This window comes from Vicugna pacos, chromosome 15 (assembly GCF_048564905.1).
Source record: "Vicugna pacos chromosome 15, VicPac4, whole genome shotgun sequence".
NCBI classification, from domain to species: Eukaryota; Metazoa; Chordata; class Mammalia; order Artiodactyla; family Camelidae; genus Vicugna; species Vicugna pacos.
This window is the reverse complement of record NC_133001.1, coordinates 34111890-34129052: the sequence shown is the minus strand read 5'-3', so window position 1 is coordinate 34129052 and position 17163 is coordinate 34111890. Positions and strand designations below refer to the sequence as shown.

Here is a 17163-nt window from a genome sequence, read left to right as displayed (position 1 = left end):
TTCAAAAAGGAAACTGAAACAGTGCAACACGAGATTTAGGAATCAGAACACAGCTTCTCAGTAAAACCAGCCCCAGTGTGCCCACCGTGTTCTGGTCTCTTTATGGAATGTTCTAGGCCTTTTTCCCTTGTGCCAGATTTAGCAGATGTGGTAAGAAATTACCCATTGATTGGGTTCAGTATGCCTTAGCTCTAAGGAGGACATGCATGAAATAGGCTAAAAGTTAAGAAGAAATGATCAAACTAATGATGAATTTACATTTGTCATCAATCAATAAATACGTTGACTATTTCTTATATCTAGGGTACTATGCTGTTGGGCTCCAATAATAATGGGTTATTAGATGACCCTTGCCTTAGTGAGGATAGAGAACAGTTGAGAATGGCCAAGGCAGGCTTATGAAGGGTATGAGACAAGAACTGCCCTTTGAAGGTGGAGCAGGAAGGACTTGGGTTGGCAGAGGGCAGAGGGTTTTAGGCAGGGAAACTGCAGGGACTGGGGTCCTCAGGTAGGAATGCATAAGGCCCATGGGTAGACTAGTCCTGCAGGGCGAATGCTGTGGTTTCAAGAGAACATTGCTGAGCCCTGTGAGTGGTGCACAGGCTGTGGCCTATTCTAACTGAGGTCATAGATTTGCACAATTTGTCTGATTTCCAAGTCCTGGAGTTCATCAGGAGGCAGTGGGAAATTAGTCATTCTGAAGATCGGATTTTACTCTATTCTCCTTTTTAGCAGTTCTGAAAGTGCCAAAGGCAGATCCAAATTGGATGTCATTTCATCTGAGCTATGAAAAAAATTCTCCCAGGAGTGTCAACAGTAACCTGGTTTCCCCTCTCACCTAAAATAGGCTGCCAGTGGTAACCGATGCTCTATTTCACAAGGTACTACTAACTCAGCTACGCGATTCAGATCCTGTGAGTCCTGCCACTGCTTCTGCTTTAGCAGGAAGCATACTTCCTGAGGACTAGTTAAGGATTTACCCTCTGCAAGTGAGGATCACCCCTCGGGCTGGAGGGGGCTCTCTCTCGAGCTCAGGGCTCCCTCCCCTCACAATTCTCATTATCTTCCTTCTCTTCCAACTGGGACTTGCCTAGTGAAAATACTACAGTACTTAATTTTCTTTGAAAGTTGGTATTTACCTTGTATTCGGCGACTCTGTGCCCTCTGTCCCTTGCATAGCATGTCTCTGGGAGGCTCTTAACTTTCACTCAGATGAATCCAGGGAGAGAACCTGTTTACAAGGTTGAAATTAAAATGAGTCAAACCAGGATTAGAAAAGAGATAGAGCACATCTTCCTCACCAGACCCACAGCTCATGAAGCATCCAGGCTCCCCAAGTCAGGTTCCAACAGCTTTATGTACGCCAATTAATAAAAGGAGTTGGAAGAGCTTCTAGAAGTATTATGGTCTGAAATTCGGGTAGGTTTTGATGTCCTAAATGAGGCATTCTTAAATTTAAAATAATTATCTCTTTGGACTGTTTTTTATGTGTAATAGCATGCTAGGGTTCTTTTTTCTGATTGATGTAGCAACTCAACCAAATTACTTTATCTTGACTGTTATTAGGCAGACAAAACAAACAAAAAATAACGCTGGTGGAATGTAGGAGGGAGGGCCTTTATTATTCCATACTCAGATGTAAGGAACCTCTGTGTGTTCTATGCACTTTGGAACTGCCCACGCTCCGTGCTTTGCCCCTCTCTCACTGGCTCTGGACACCCTAAGGTTGCGGGCAGCTGTGGTGTATTGGTTATAATTAGTTTTGGTGCAGGGCAATTTGTTAGGAAATCCTGCTCTCTCTTGGTTCATCAATAGTGGGTACAGGGATATATTTCTGCCAGTGAAATTTTGCTTAATAAAATAGGGATTTGTTTCCCTAACAAAATTCCCTCCAGGCTAAACTCCTTCTATATTTACCACTAATTATTTTTTGCTTATGTGAAGCACATGTGATAAAGAGCAAGTTTCTCTTGTCTATCGGATGAGAATTCAATTCACTTCCATAAACGTTTGTTGAGCACAAGCTGAGAATGTGGCAAGGAGCTGGGATACAAAGATGAATAAAATGCACCTTCTTCTGCTTACAGTCTGGTAAGGGAACTAGTATTCAGGTAGTAAACCAACGATGGGATGGCCTTATGACTTGATTCTGTGGCAGGGGCCACTCAATTTCTAGCAAAACCTGTATTTGCAGAAGGTCAAGTAAGAGGCTGATTTAAGGACCAAAATCATTTTCAAAATAAAGCTACTTATTATTTGGGATGTCTGGTGACAGTCTTATTTTAATTCTTTAATTTATTGCCCTTGCCATCATAAATTGCTATGTATTCAAGGACAATTTCATTATATATATGTATTTGGGGAAGTGGGTATAAAAAGTTACATTATTGCTAAGGTAACCTCATTTTAAACACGTGCATACATACCTATGTATTATGAAATTTGCCTTACCTCCTTATCATTTTGCTTCTAAGGGTAACATTGTGCTCTTTGTTTTTGGTTTTTTGTTTTTGCATTGTATTGATTAATGAATTATATTTATAGGTTTTTTTGGGTTTTCTTTTAATTAAAAAAATTGTGTGGTGGGAAGTAATTAGGTTTTTATCCATTTATTTATTTTAATGGAGGTACTGGGGATTGAACCTAGGAACTCGTGCATGCTAAGCACACACTCTACCACTGAGCTATACCCTCCCTCCACTAATAGATTTCTAAGCTAGAAAAATCAAGACTTTTTTATAATCTAGAGCAAACTACTGGTTATAGTGGGGTATTTTTGTTTTCTGATATTTTATTTAGATTATTTGTATATTTATTTAGGCCATCCTAGAGTAGATTGGGTATTGGAACTCATAGAATGGATCTAGTGATTTACATATATCTTATTTTCTGGTATGGATTAAGTAACAGAGTCATGGTTATCGATAGAAACTTCCTGTGATATTATCCTGAGTTATTTCTTATTTAGGGGGTAGATATTCGATATCCCCCTAACAATATTAACTGTTGCAACTGACTTTACAGTTTTTAAAGCAAAGTTCATAGATTTATGTTTTCCTTTCAAAAATTATTGCCAATAAAATACACATAGAATTTTAAAAATAACATTTCAAAGCCTCTGAATCAGAAGTTACACCCTATTTTTTGTCCTACTTTGCATTCTTTTTTTTTCTCTCAATCTCCCTCTCTCTCATTAGACTTGCCAAAGCTTTTCTCATTTTACCACCCCATTCAATCTGTTTTTTCAAGTAGCTATCAGACCCCACATAGGAACTGATGCATTTTTAATGACAGTAAAAGTGGCCTTTTATACTACAGTGTTTCAGAATCCTGTGGCATGAAGTGGTTTATTTAAAGATAGAAGATAGAAGAAAGAATAATGGTCTCATTTGGAGCTACTTCCTTACTTGTTCAGAGCTAGTTTCCTTCTGTATAAAATGGATGGTAACGTGCCCTGTCTATAACGTGCTACAATGATCAAGTGAGATAATGGATGTAAGAATGCTTTGGAAACTATGACACAGGTACAAAAACAAGGTCATGAAATCCATCATTTCATGAAATATATGTTGCTTTTAGGCTGTGTAGAAAAAAACAAATAACCCCTTTAATAATTTTTTTCAAAGCACTTTTCTACATAACAAAGATCATATAGACTTTACTCCCTGAAAACATTTTCAGGATTTGTCCTGATGAATTACTTTAGTTTCAGGGGAAAATATTTCATCACCCTACCCCCAACATAAAAAGTTCTCATTCTGCTAAATTAGAAATGTGCACTAAAGACCCATTCAATAAAGGACACTGAAGTGGAAATTAACTCCAGTCTGCTTCCAATTAATTTCAATTCCCCAAAGTGCCAAACTTTCCTTTTCTGTCACAGCAGTAATTGGAAAGTAATAGAGTAATAGACAATCCTGAGTTTTTGTGGTCTTATGCCTGCATTTGTGTGGGGGGGTATACATTCTAGGTCAGTATGGGGGAGGGTGAGGAGATTTTTTTCGTATTCTTTAGGTTTCTATTAACTTTATTAATAGTATTAATTTTATTATTTGAATTAATTTCACAAAAGTCTGGCTACAACTTTTTAGGTTAATGTTTCAACATTCTTATTTCTCTATTGTAATAACTTTAGAACCTTTGTTTTTAAGCAGCAGAAACCCATTTTAAAAGGAAATTCTTCCCCAAAAGCTATAGTCTGAATCAGACAAGAACAGAGAGACTCTGGTTGAAGGGGTTGGGAAGGGGGGCCCAGAACCTCACCAGCTTGGTGACTTTCTCTCTGTTCCCAAGACAGGCTCAAAAAAAACGTGAGGGCTTCCAAGTACAGACTAAAAGCCATTGCTCTATATAATCATCAGGCATGGTTCAGAGACAAACAGGCTTTTTCTAAAAATTTACTAGTATTTTCTCAAGGGTCTGCCAAGGCCCAGAAGGATGTTTTTAGAGGCTATTATTGCTATTGTAGAGATGGAAAGAAAGGAGGAAGGCTGGCAAAGAGTAGAAGCATGTTAACTTGGTGAGAAGAATGTGGCAGCATCTGATTTATTCAAGGGGAGGCAGTGATTCAAGTACTATTAAGGGCAGAGTAAGAATTACTGGGCTCAGAGAGTGAGAGATTCCCATACAAAATGAAGTGGACCTCAAGTGAGATCTCAAAGGGAATTTCATAATGTAGTATAGCTCTTTCCAGAAAAAGTCTTACTACTTTTCCATGCAATCCTTTGTTATTCTTCCTTTTAAGAGGCACCTTTCAATATATATTACTCATTTATAAGATCATACTCTTCAAACTAGTAATTCTCTTCTGGAAACCTAGCCTAAGGGAAAAAATGTCTTAAATGGAGGAAAAGCTATATTCTTTTTTATATTCCTTTATTAGAAGGAAAACCAGAACATGATCCTAATATTCAATGACTGGAGGATGCAAAGAAAACAATGACACAATTCCTCAAACAACTATTTTTCAGTAATGAACTATACTGATTGTGAAATATATGGAGAAGTCCAGGAGTGAATCCACCTGCTCTGAAATCACAGAGCCCTAAGTTCCAATCCTGACTCCCTCTGCCATTTCTTATCTGTGATCCTGGGCACGTTATTACCTCATTTCCCCAAGCCCCAGTATTCTCATCTGTAAAATGAGGATAATGATCCATGCTAAACAGGATCAGTATGAGTATTCAATTAGATGTGACAATACAAATAAAATATGAAACATAATGCTTGGCACATAGCAGCTGTTCAATAAACATTCATTCTCTCTCCACCGTTCCTTTTATAGCACATGGGAAGATATTTATTCTCTATCAACAGATTTGTGGACAAACTTAAGGAAATAAACAATTTCCTAGGAAAATATAAATTATAAAATTAAGTTAAAAAGTTGGATAGACAAATTACCTTTGAAGAAACTGAATAGGATTTAAAGACCTGTCTATATTTTTAAAAAGGCACCAAGACCAAATGTTTTCATAGCTATGCACTATTATCTTTTAGTGAACAGCCAATCCCAATTTATTGAAAATTTTCTAGATTATAGAAGATAAAAAAACTCTCTAATTCACCTTAAGAAGCTAGGATAAACTTAATGCCCCCCCAATAGAATAAAAAAAAGCAAAACCCAATAAATCCTCTACAGATCGAAACCACTCATGAATATATAGATGCCAAAATATCTAAATAGTAACAAATAGTATCTGGCAGAGTACCAAAAAAAACTAAGCCCTATGACTAAGCAAATATTCCAGGAATGTAAGGATGATTCAATATCAGGGAATCAGTATAATTCATTATAATAATAAGTCAAAGGAAAAAAAGGCAATTCTATCAATAGCTGCTAAAAGGACTGATAAAATACAGTAGCCATTCCTAATAAGAAATTTTATGGGGGATGGTATAGCTGAGTGGTAGAGCATGTACCTAGCATGCACAGGGTCCTGGGTTCAATTCCCAGTATCTCCATCAAAATAAACAAATACTTAATTACCTCCTCCAAAACAAAAAAGAAACAAAAGAAAATTAAAAAAAATTTTTTAAAGAATTTTACTAAAATAAGACTAAAGAGACACCTGCACCCCAGTGTTCATAGCAGCTCTATTTACAATAGCCAAGACATGGAAACAGCCTAAATGTCCATCAACAGATGACTAGATACAGAAGATGTGATATATTTATACAATGGAATACTATTCAGCCATAAAAACTGACAACATAATGCCATTTGCAGCAACATGGATATCCCGGGATAATGTCATTCTAAGTGAAGTAAGCAAGAAAGAGAAAGAAAAATACCATATGAAATCGCTCATATGTGGAATCTAAAAAAAAAACATAAATACAAAACAGAAACAGATTCATAGACATAGAATACAAACTTGTGGTTGCCAAGGGGGTAGGGGGTGGGAAGGGACAGACTGGGATTTTAAAATGTAGAATAGATAAACAAGATTATACTATATAGCACAGGGAAATATATACAAGATCTTGTGGTAGTTCACAGAGAAAAAAATGTGACAATAAATATACGTATGTTCACGTATAACTGAAAAATTGTGTTCTACACTGGAATTTGACACTGTAAAATGACTATAACTCAATAAAAAATGTTTAAAAATAAGATAAAATAAAAAGATTAAAGAGAAATTACTTAAGCGTGATACCTGTTATTTACCAAAGGTAGAAAATGTGATTCTAAATGACTTTAAAGCCATTTATATTAAAACCAGAAGGTAGATAGTGATATTCACTGTCACCATTATTAGTAAACATTATTCTAGAATTTCTAACAAATACAATAAAATATAATGAAATAACCAGTATAAAACTTGAAAATGAGGATTAAAAATTACCTAGAAATACTTATTTTTAAAATCTTCCATAATTAATAAAGGAATTTAGCAAGGTGGCAGAGTACAAAATAAATATCCAAAAGAAAAAAAAAGAGAATAAAAAACCACTTGAGACATGGAAATGGAAAAAAATGCCATTCACAATAGCAATAAAAACTATAAAATCCTTAAGAATAAATTTCACAGGAAAAGAACAGGAACTTTAAGAGAAAACTATAAAATCTGATTGAAAAACCTAAAACAAGGGATTCAGACAAATGAGATGAACTATATTGTTCTTGGATGACAAGATTCAGTGTAAGAAAAATGCCAATTTTCCTATATTAATATATAAATCTGTGTAATTTCAATGAAAATTTCAGTATTTTTTGGTAATGGATAAAATAATCATGGAGTACATTTATTTATATGGAAAAGTAAGTGTTAGGAAAAGCAAATTATAAAAAAGTGTAATAGCTGATTTGCCTCACCAAATATTTTTAAAACACTGAAGAACTGTATAATTTGTGATTTCGGCATAGGAATAGAGAGAGAGATCAGAATGGAATAAGAGTCCATAGTAGATCCTGGTGTACAAGGGAATTTAATACATCATAAAAATGATATTTCAGTTCCATGAAGGAAAAGGATGACTTACATAATAACTAGTGTAGCTACAAGTGGCTATCTGGAAAATAAGGAAATTGAACACTCCCTTGCTACATACATAAAAACAAAATCCAGATGCATTAAATACTTAACAATAATAAAAAACCTTAGAAGAAAATTTAGGAAAAAATATATATACAAACTTTTGGGCTAAGGAGAGCTTTTAAGCCAACTCAAGAAACCTAGAAGCAATTTAGGAAAAGTTATTTAACTTCATAAATTAAAAAATGTCTCAATAGCAGAAGTGACCACAAAGTTAAAAGACAAAAAGATAGATGGGAAAAGATAGATGTCATAATTCATAGGACAGATAAAGATTTAACCTATATTATATAAAAGCCCTTATTCATTGATAAGAAATAGGCAGATGACCCTATAGAAAAATATGCAAAGCAAAAGAATAGATGGTCACAGAAGAGCAAATCTCAAGGTCCAGTAAGTATATGTAGATATGTTCAATAGCAGTAGAAATTAGCCAAAGTAACCATGAAATATCCTCTTCACCTATCTGACTGGCAAGAACCAAAAAGTGTTAACATCCACTATTGGCTAGGATGCAGGAGAAAAGATACTCATGCAGTATTCCGGGAGGAAAAGAGAATAAATACAGTCTTTCTGGAAAGCAGCTTAGTCATATCTATTAAAGCCCCACATACATAAAAGCACCAGTATGTGTGGCTCTATATACCAGGATGTTTGTTGTAGCATTGTTTGTAGTGACAAAATAATGGAAATAAAGGGAATGCCCATTAGTACAGGAATGATAAACACGGGTCATTCCTACCATGGATATTATGCAGCCATTAAAAATAACTTTAGATTGATATCAATTAACTTGGAAAGACTGCCATGATGGATTAACTGAGAGAGAGGATGCAGAGAGATATAGTATGACCCTACAACAACAGCCCCATCCCATATATGTACATTCTGTATATACGTTCAGATATGATCCTATGAGGATGGGGAAAGGAACGGAAGAATACCAGCAGACGGTTAACACTGGTTGGGACTAGGGAGGAACTCTCTGCACAGATGGCCACAATAAAAACAACATGGATAATAATGATCCAATTTGTAAAACAAAGTAAAATGTGTATGCTATAACATAGGTGAAAAAGGAGATAAAAATGACAGGTAGGCTCCATTAACAATCATGTAAAACATTCAAGAGAAAAATGATTACCTGGTAATACAATCAAATGATCGCGATGGCTAAGTAGAGGCATTATAGTTGCTTTATTCCCTCTACATTTTCTAAATGTTTTGAAATGTAGCTTGGTTGTTTTTGCAATTAAATTTAAAAAAATAAAATTTCTCATTTATTTTTCAGCAATCACATACCTCTTATTACTGCTTGAAATCAGTTACCATTTGTACATATGTGAGCTTGATGATGTCCTAGCTCTGAAAATGCACAAATTTACATTTTATCTATGATTGATAAAGAGTTTTTTTGGTTTGTTTTTAATTAGTTGTAGATTAGATAATTAAATCGTCTGGAATTAATTATCCATAAAAATATGGCTTTATGTATTTCAAGATTTTTTTTTCCCCAAAAAAGGTAACAGAAATCACCTCTAACAATTATTTTCAAAGCTGTGTGGCTTTGAGCAGGTCACTTTTCTTCCTCTCTCCAGGCCTCAGTTGCTTCTCCTATAAATGAAGAAATTGGATGAAATAATTTTCTCAGTGCCTTTTGGCTGTCACATTTTGTAATTTAATTATACTCATTATGGAATGCACTAAATATTAAATAAATGGTCAATTGCTAAGGAGAAGAAACTTTTCACCTTAGCAATGCTTATATCAGCTAGGAAAGAGATTCAGATAGCTAGGGAAGATGCCTTATCTTGACAAAGCTTTCATGCTCACATGAAAAGTGTACAAATGTACAAGATTCCAAATAGCAGGTGGCCTTCACTTCAGGTCTTTCTTTATTTTATATCCTTCATTTATAACTGCGTAGCTATTGACCAATGCTTTTTCATCTATATGCACCCTCCAGACTCTGGCAATTTTATCATTTTTCCTTTACAAACCTCAATATGTGAATGAAACGTCAATCCTATTTTGAGGTATAAATTCATAGGATAAAATGCACATTGTCAAAAATACACATTTTGATAAGTTTTGACAAATTTATGCACCAGTATAACCACTAACCACAATTAAGCAACAAAACATTTTTATCACCCTAAAAAGTTCCCTGTGCCTTTTCTCAGTTAACTCTCACCTCCTGCCCTAGGCAACTACTGATCTGCATTTTGTCATTATGGAGCAGATATGTCTTTTCTAGAGCAACGAACGAAGTTTTAACTTGTGTTTTCTCAGTCTTGGATAGTGTTAATAATATTTTGACTGTTTTAATCAGGTTTCTTTTTTTTATTTTTTGGGGGGGAGGTAGTTCAGTTTATTTATTTTATTTATGTGTTTATTTATTTTTAAATGGAGGTACTGGGGATTGAACCCAGGACCTTGTGCACACTAGGCACATGCTCTATCACTGAGATATACCCTCCCCCTTCAATCAGGTTTCTTAATTGCAAAGTAACAGAAAACAATTCTGTCTGATTTAAGCAGCAAAGAAATTTGTTAAAAGGTTATGGGCCGCTCATAGAATTGCTGGGAGCCCAGGGAACCGAGTTTGGGATTATGCAGACAGCAGCAGTGCCCCCAGTCATACAGTACAGCTGTTCTGGTAAGGAAAGCACCACTCGCAGCAGCTTGAGTTACCCACACTGTCTGTACCAGATCGTGGTCATTATCACTACCCTCACTGCTGCTGCTGCCTTAGGAATTCTTTTTGTTTCTAAGAAAGGAGAAAGTATTTAAGTATATCTGCCTTAGGAAATCCTCCTGCAGCTGCCAGTGTCAGTTGGGGTGGGTGTATCAGAGAAGCATCATGTGTCCATCATACCTTAGCTGCAAGGGAGGCTAGGAGAACCTGGCACTTTCAGCCTCTGTAAGGAGAGGCCTCTGATCAAGCTGCATAAGGTTGGGAAGTTTCCCTATTACTGGAAAGGTTTACAATTCTAGATGGCTAAAAAGAGGGCCAATGTCCACAATACTGATTATTTTTGATTATTAGATTGCATTCTGAACTGGCAGTTTCAAGTCTAACAGTCACAACAGCCTGGCCACATTTAACAAGCATCTCCTGGTGTAAAGGGGTCTACCAGATGCTAAAAGTGGGGACAAGGCCTCAAGGAATTTACTATTTAATGAAATAGAAACAGATATATTAGCCTTCATACTTACTCAAGTTAATTTCCCTGAACTATACCCTGCTATTAAATCAATGGGTTTAAATTAATTGATTTGATTCCCAAAAGAATATAGCATATTAAAATCTACCATAATGTTAAGTAATGAATTTCATACTTACTGACAAAATATTTACCTTTGAGTTTAAAGCTAAATACTCAACTTAATATTTTCACTCTTCTGAAATTGTACATACTACATGTTGCCACAAATGTCTGTGTTCATTTCAGTTTTTTAAAGTTAACACATAATAGATAAACAACAAAGACTTACTATATAGCTAAGGGAACTATATTCAATATCCTGTAACAACCTATAATGGAAAAGAATCTGAAAAAGAATTTATATATATATATATATATATATATATATATATACACACATACATAACTGAACCACTTTGCTGTACGCTGAAACTAACATAACATTGTAAATCAAATACACTTCAATTAAAAAACTTTTAGCTCTTAGAATGCCAAAATTTGAGTTAGCATTCATCAGTTATCAAGTATCAAAGGAAACAAGGCAACATGAATAGTTGGCAGAAACAAATATAACATTGATCTAGACACCCAAGAACTTAAGACATTGAATTATCAGGTACAGGATACAAAAATGTATGAAATGGTTAAAGAAATAAAACACAAAACAATAAAACAACAGTCAAGTAAAAAAATAATAATAACGCTAACACAAAAAATAAGTCCAGTCACTTCACCTGTTCCACCTGCTGTCTCTTACTCTTCATTTCAATGGACAGGTCCGGGGAAGAGAGGATGGCCTGATCCAGGAACAGTGAAGATGCAATGTTGAAGAATAAGCTGGAGGAGAGAAGAAACAGGCACCATGGAAAAAACCAAAACAAAGCAAGGTTAGATTTCTCCTGTATCTTGCTTTAAGGCTCAGAATTTAAGAAATGCAGGTTACAGGCTTGTCTTGCTGTTGTTTCAAAACAAGATAATAGTTAACTTGACTAGTCTCATTTCCTCATCATAACAGAATGACCAGAAAGAGCAGAGACTTGGTGCTGAAGAAACAGGAAATGCTACATGTGTGTAATTTGGTCCGAGTAGTTATCTTAATTTTCTTAGCAGCAACTTTAGGACTGCTTCAGACCAACCTGCTGAATAAGGCCAAAATACATGTTCGACTAAGACATCCAACACTTTCTTGGCTGGCCTAGAAACACAAGGGCTTTCTCTTTTAATCTTTACCATACAGAATCAACCATACAAAAGTAGGTTCTGTGATCATCTCCAAATGACAGGTGAGGAAACAGTCATAGAGATGTCGGGTGATACTCACAAAGTGTCAGTGTTTGATCTGGGAGCCAGCCTCTGTTCCCAAGTTCTTGTTCTTGCCATTAAATGGGCAAAGTAGTCTTCACTCAAGCTTGTGTGGGAATTTTGACAATCTCAAACTATCTGGATTTTACAGGGACAGCCTTCAGTGTATGAGTTCTGGGCTGAGGTTATGCATTATTTATGAATGTAACATACTGAGGCTTGTTCCTCTAAGGAAGGGTCTCCTGTACCTGCATTTCTTAGGAGAACAATATACACACCCATACAACTAAATGTTTGCAACCGGGGGTTTTGTCTATAAACTGCCTGATTCATACATGTGACACAAGGAGATGTAGCAGAATCGATAAGCACAGGCTGCCCGTGGGCTTCACATTTTACATGGTTGCTTCCTCTCCAGGGCCAGTGTGATTCTGAATGGTACATTCTAGGCCAACCTTTCTTCCTCCTTAGGTGTAAATGGTTTCTATAACTTATTACATCCTTTGTGTTTGGCATGTGTTTCACAGTCTCTAATGTTGACAATTCTGTTTTCTTCCTGCTTGAATCCTTTCCAGACCTTTGCTTGACAATTCCCTCTATCAACCCTCTTGCCAGGAGGACAGCAAGATTCCCTTAGCTGATCTGGACAGTGACAGGAGGGCAGAGGTCAGAAGTTTAGCAAGGATGAGAGGCAGGAGAAGGAAGGGATATTTTACACAGGCCTCCTGAGAACAACAGAGCGACAGCTGGATAACTTCCTTCCTGCCTGTGGAACTGTCCCCTCAGTAAACATCAGTCAGCCCCAAGAATAAGGCAGAGACTTTCATGGGCACTCCCTTCTGGCTAACTAATGATTGTTCATCATTCAGTTCGGGAAACTTCCCCACCATGGTAGAACGTGGTTTTCTACTACAAGAGTTGTATCAGGTGGATAGGGTTTGGTCACTGAGATGTAATATACAATCACCTACGTCCATTTATCTTCTGTTCCTGTCGAATCATTGGTTTCCTGTCAGGCAGGCACAGATTTAGGATCTTGTAAGTCCCCTTATTCCCTGCATGTGTCTGAAGAACATAGGGACAGAACGAGCTGCTTGATTAACCGAAGCTCTTTCTCCCTACAGGAGAGAATGAACACAAGCCAATGAATAATCCTTCCACACAGATTTACCAGGTAAAGACATAGATTGTTTCCAGCTCTCCTATGTGTAACACTGATGGCTGTCCTTTATGTATAAATTTTTTTTTAGCACTCAAAAAAGCTCCCACATATATCATTGTATTTGTTCACTTAAGACTGTGAGATAGGCAGAAGGTTGAGAGCACCATTCACGTTGTACTTTGGAGAGAATTGATTACTGAAGGTCAACTTATCCAGTCTATAAAATACAGCACCACCCCTCCCACATCAGCTCTGCTCTTCTTGACTGCTGCCACCATCACTGTGGCCATTACACTGTGCAGTAACATTTCCATCAGAGAGAAGGAGAGAGAGCAAGTTCTATTTTTCCTAGTTTCTTATTTTAGCAGGGAGAACTGAGAATAGAAGGGGGTTAACAAGGCAAATGTTCAAATACGATGTTAGAAAAACACTTAAGCTCCTTTTAAAGAATGAGAATAATGTAATTTACAAGGGAGATAAACGTTCTCCAAAACAGTATATAAAATGTTTGCAGTGAGAGTCACATTGGGCTGCTTTGACTCTCTTGATAATATTTCTTTGACTTCTATCTTCCAACTGTAATTTGAAGTAAATTTCTGTCCTTAAAAATCATAGAGTTTATTCTGACATAATTTGTAACGTAAAAGCAGCTCGGGTTAAGGAAATCCATGCTTCTCTCAACGGTAAAGGCACTGTTATCCGGAATGCATGAGAAGGAAAAAAGAATTGACAGGGTTTGGTGGGGGTTGGGAGAAAAGGTGATTTTTAAGTTTACTTTAAGGTTTTAAGCCCTGGTAACTAGGAAAAAGAGTGGTCTCCTGGATAGAGATGTAGGAATCCAGAAGAACAGATAGTTTGGAGGAAATGTAATTTAGACTTATTGAGTTTAAGTAACAGTAAAGTGAAAATAACTAGCTTCCAGAAATACTACACAAGAGAGCACTGCTGTGGACCCACTTAGGGCAAGCCAGCACAGGATTATAAAAACATTTTAATTAGGTTGCTCCTAAACCCAGACCAGCAATGAGAGGGCGTAAGGGAAACAGCTTTGTTTCAGCTTAATGCATATTTATTGAGTAATTACTATGTGCAGAGTCTATTGCTTGGCCTAATGGGAGATGAAACAGATGAAACAGACATCCTCACTGATTTCTAAGTGTCCTGGAAAACACATACAATAAATATCTCATACAAGGTAGGCTGTTACAAGAATTACAGCAGAAGCATTGACAAAATTTTGTGGGATACAGACAAGGAGTGAATTAATACTGACTGAAGGGTTTGAACCAGGCATTTAAGGACAAGTTGATCATTTGGTAAGTGGATCTGGGGAAAGGTATTTCAGGCAGAGGGACTAGCTTGAACAAAGGCCTGGAAACTGGAGTGAGTCTTCATTCAGTGCTGATTTGACGCCTCATGCGTCCAAGACCTCCAAGGTGTGTTCCTCACCCACCTCCCCATCTGTTAATGTCTGGTCTGTGTATGGCATTTGAATGAATGTGACTATCTCTTTAAACTCAGGTATGATTTAAAGCCTGTTATAGATTTTATGTAGGTCACTCCCTGAATGTTGGCTAAACATAGCTGCAGGGGGTGGCCTCATTCTCTTACTGTATCACAAATCCAAGTACATCTGTTCACAGAGGAACAAGTGAAGCAGTGGAAGTGAAGTTGGTCTATATGACCTCTGTGATGCTGTGATCATAACCCCACCCTTGTATTAAAAGAATGCTTCCTAAGCCCTAGTCTGTTTACTCCAAGCAACATTTAACCAAAAGAAGATGAAGGAGGAGAAGTAAACAAAGAAGAAGAGGAAGAGGATGGAGGGAAGCAGGGAGAGGTTAACCATAATAGACACAATCTACACTAAAAAGGGAGAGCAAAAACGAAATTTGAAGCAAAATGTGACATCTCAGCCATTTTCTATCTCCTTATTTTATTTTCTCAATAGACCCCCCATCCCTACCTGACATTACAGTAAATATTAACTTATTTATTTTATAATTGTCTATCTCCTTCTCTAGAATGTAAGCTCCAAGGGCAGGGATTTAGTACATTTTGCTCTCTGTTGTATTCTCAGAATAAAGTATAGTGCTTGGAATATAATACATATTCAATAAATAGTTGAATGAATGAATGAATATTGTAAGATGTGTATACTGCTTTGAGCCAAGAGGTCTGATGAAGTCATTTAGTCTCTGGTGCCAAATGGTGTTTGGAAAATTGTCTGGTTCTTTGCAAAAGAAAGGAGAGATCTTCACATTATACTTTAATCAAAATAAACTCAAAAGTGGATTGAATGATTAAATATAAAAAATAAAACCATAAGAGTTCAGAATTAGTGAATATTTGTCTGTGGATGTTAAACGTCTTTCTAAGTAAAAAAGCACTAATGAAGAAATCACAAAGGAAGGGGTTAGAGGGTTCAACCACATCACAATTAAAAACTTTTCCAAAGTAAAAATATTTTCAACAAACTCAAAGACAAATAACAAAACTGGGAAAATTCCTACAAAAATATTACAGAGGTTTAATGATAATATAAATAGTTCATAGAAATAAAAAAGAAAAAACTCCTGAAACCCTAGTAGAATATGGGCAAAGAACACAAACAGACAATTTACCAAAGCAAAATTACAGATGGCTAATAAATAGAAGAAAAGATTGAAGCTCCAAGAAATAATGATTAAAACAAGGAGTATTATTTTTGACTACCTAATTAGCAAATAATAAAATAAATACTAGTATTTAGTTCCAATGAGTGTGTATAAATTGATGGAGTCTTTTATGAAAATTATTAAAGTGCAGGAAAAGTGTTAAAATGTTCACATCCCTAATTGACTCCCTGTTCTTTGGATGGACATGACCTCCTTGTTAAGAGTAAGGTACAGTGCCCTAAATCAGGTCACAGAAGCCAACAGGAGTATGAGCACTACCATCTCCCAGCTCATTCCAGGTACAACCACCGTGGAACAAGGTGAATCAGTGTGGTGTCCACTGACTGTGCCTTAGCTTAGTGTATTCCCTTTTATTTGAATCCAAGTCCACCCATGTTCCTTCTTGTCCTTTATCCTCTGTACATAACCCTCTCAAACTCCACCCCAATTGCTTCTCCAGAGTCAGACTGTGTTGTTTCACCTTTGATTACCTTATTTTGCGTATGCATTTTAAAATTCTGATCCTATTAACATGAGAAGTGGAGGGTGAGGTCCCCGAGTAAGGCAACAGATGTGGTAACTGCACAACTGAGTTCTAGCTCAACTCTCATACAAATGATCTGAACTCCAGCTGTGTTTTTGGCTCACTTGTAACCTTAGGAATGTAAACACTTCAGCTTCCACCATTTATATTACTTATGCTTCATACATCCTGTCCAAGACATGTTTTTCCAAATACGCTAATTTAGGACACTGTACATAATACAGAATATTTCTAAGAATATACAACCATATTATTATAACTTTTTAAACCTTCTAGTGAAATATATTTTGCATAGTTATTAATTTAATACATTTAAATTAAATTTAATTTAATTTAATTTAATCCCTCCAATATAGTACATTTCCTTTTGGGTCAAATCCTACCTAACATCCTTTGACTCACAGTAATTTCATATTTAGAAATTTATCCTAAGGGAATCATCTAAAACATATACAAACTTTTAAATAACAAGTATTATATTTCAATGCATTATTTATATTGAAAAATTACAAAGAATATAAATTTATAGCAAGAGTGAATGAGTAGGTAAACTCTGACACATCTGTGATGGAATATTATACAGCCATTAAAAGTAATTTAGTTTTATTTTATTTTATTTTTTTGGTGAGAGTGTAATTAGATTTACTTATTTATATTTTTAGAGGAGGTACTGGGGATTGAACCCAGGACCTCATCATCCATGCTAAGCATGCACCCTACCATTTGAGCTATACCCTCCCCCAGCCAT

At 36.1% G+C, this 17163-nt stretch overlaps 1 protein-coding gene and 1 long non-coding RNA gene across 3 annotated transcripts in view; one reads left to right on the top strand and one right to left on the bottom strand.

The window, feature by feature from the left end:
- Window positions 1-17163, top strand: part of ARHGEF33 (Rho guanine nucleotide exchange factor 33) — a 69814-nt gene that overhangs the window by 13899 nt on the left and 38752 nt on the right. For both annotated transcript variants that reach the window (XM_031684996.2, XM_031684997.2), the window contains exons 3-4: window positions 11527-11637; window positions 13177-13226. In XM_031684996.2, coding sequence (XP_031540856.2) covers window positions 11613-11637; window positions 13177-13226 — 75 coding nt within the window. In that variant the 5' untranslated portion in view covers window positions 11527-11612. The remainder of the gene's footprint in view (window positions 1-11526; window positions 11638-13176; window positions 13227-17163) is intronic.
- LOC116283512 (uncharacterized) overlaps window positions 1-17163 on the bottom strand; it is a 35859-nt gene that overhangs the window by 10095 nt on the left and 8601 nt on the right. Inside the window, exons 4-7 of the long non-coding RNA XR_012059109.1 lie at window positions 13024-13170; window positions 11485-11587; window positions 9078-9155; window positions 1140-1231 (exon numbers count right to left, since the gene is read on the bottom strand). This is a non-coding gene — a long non-coding RNA (uncharacterized lncRNA). The remainder of the gene's footprint in view (window positions 1-1139; window positions 1232-9077; window positions 9156-11484; window positions 11588-13023; window positions 13171-17163) is intronic.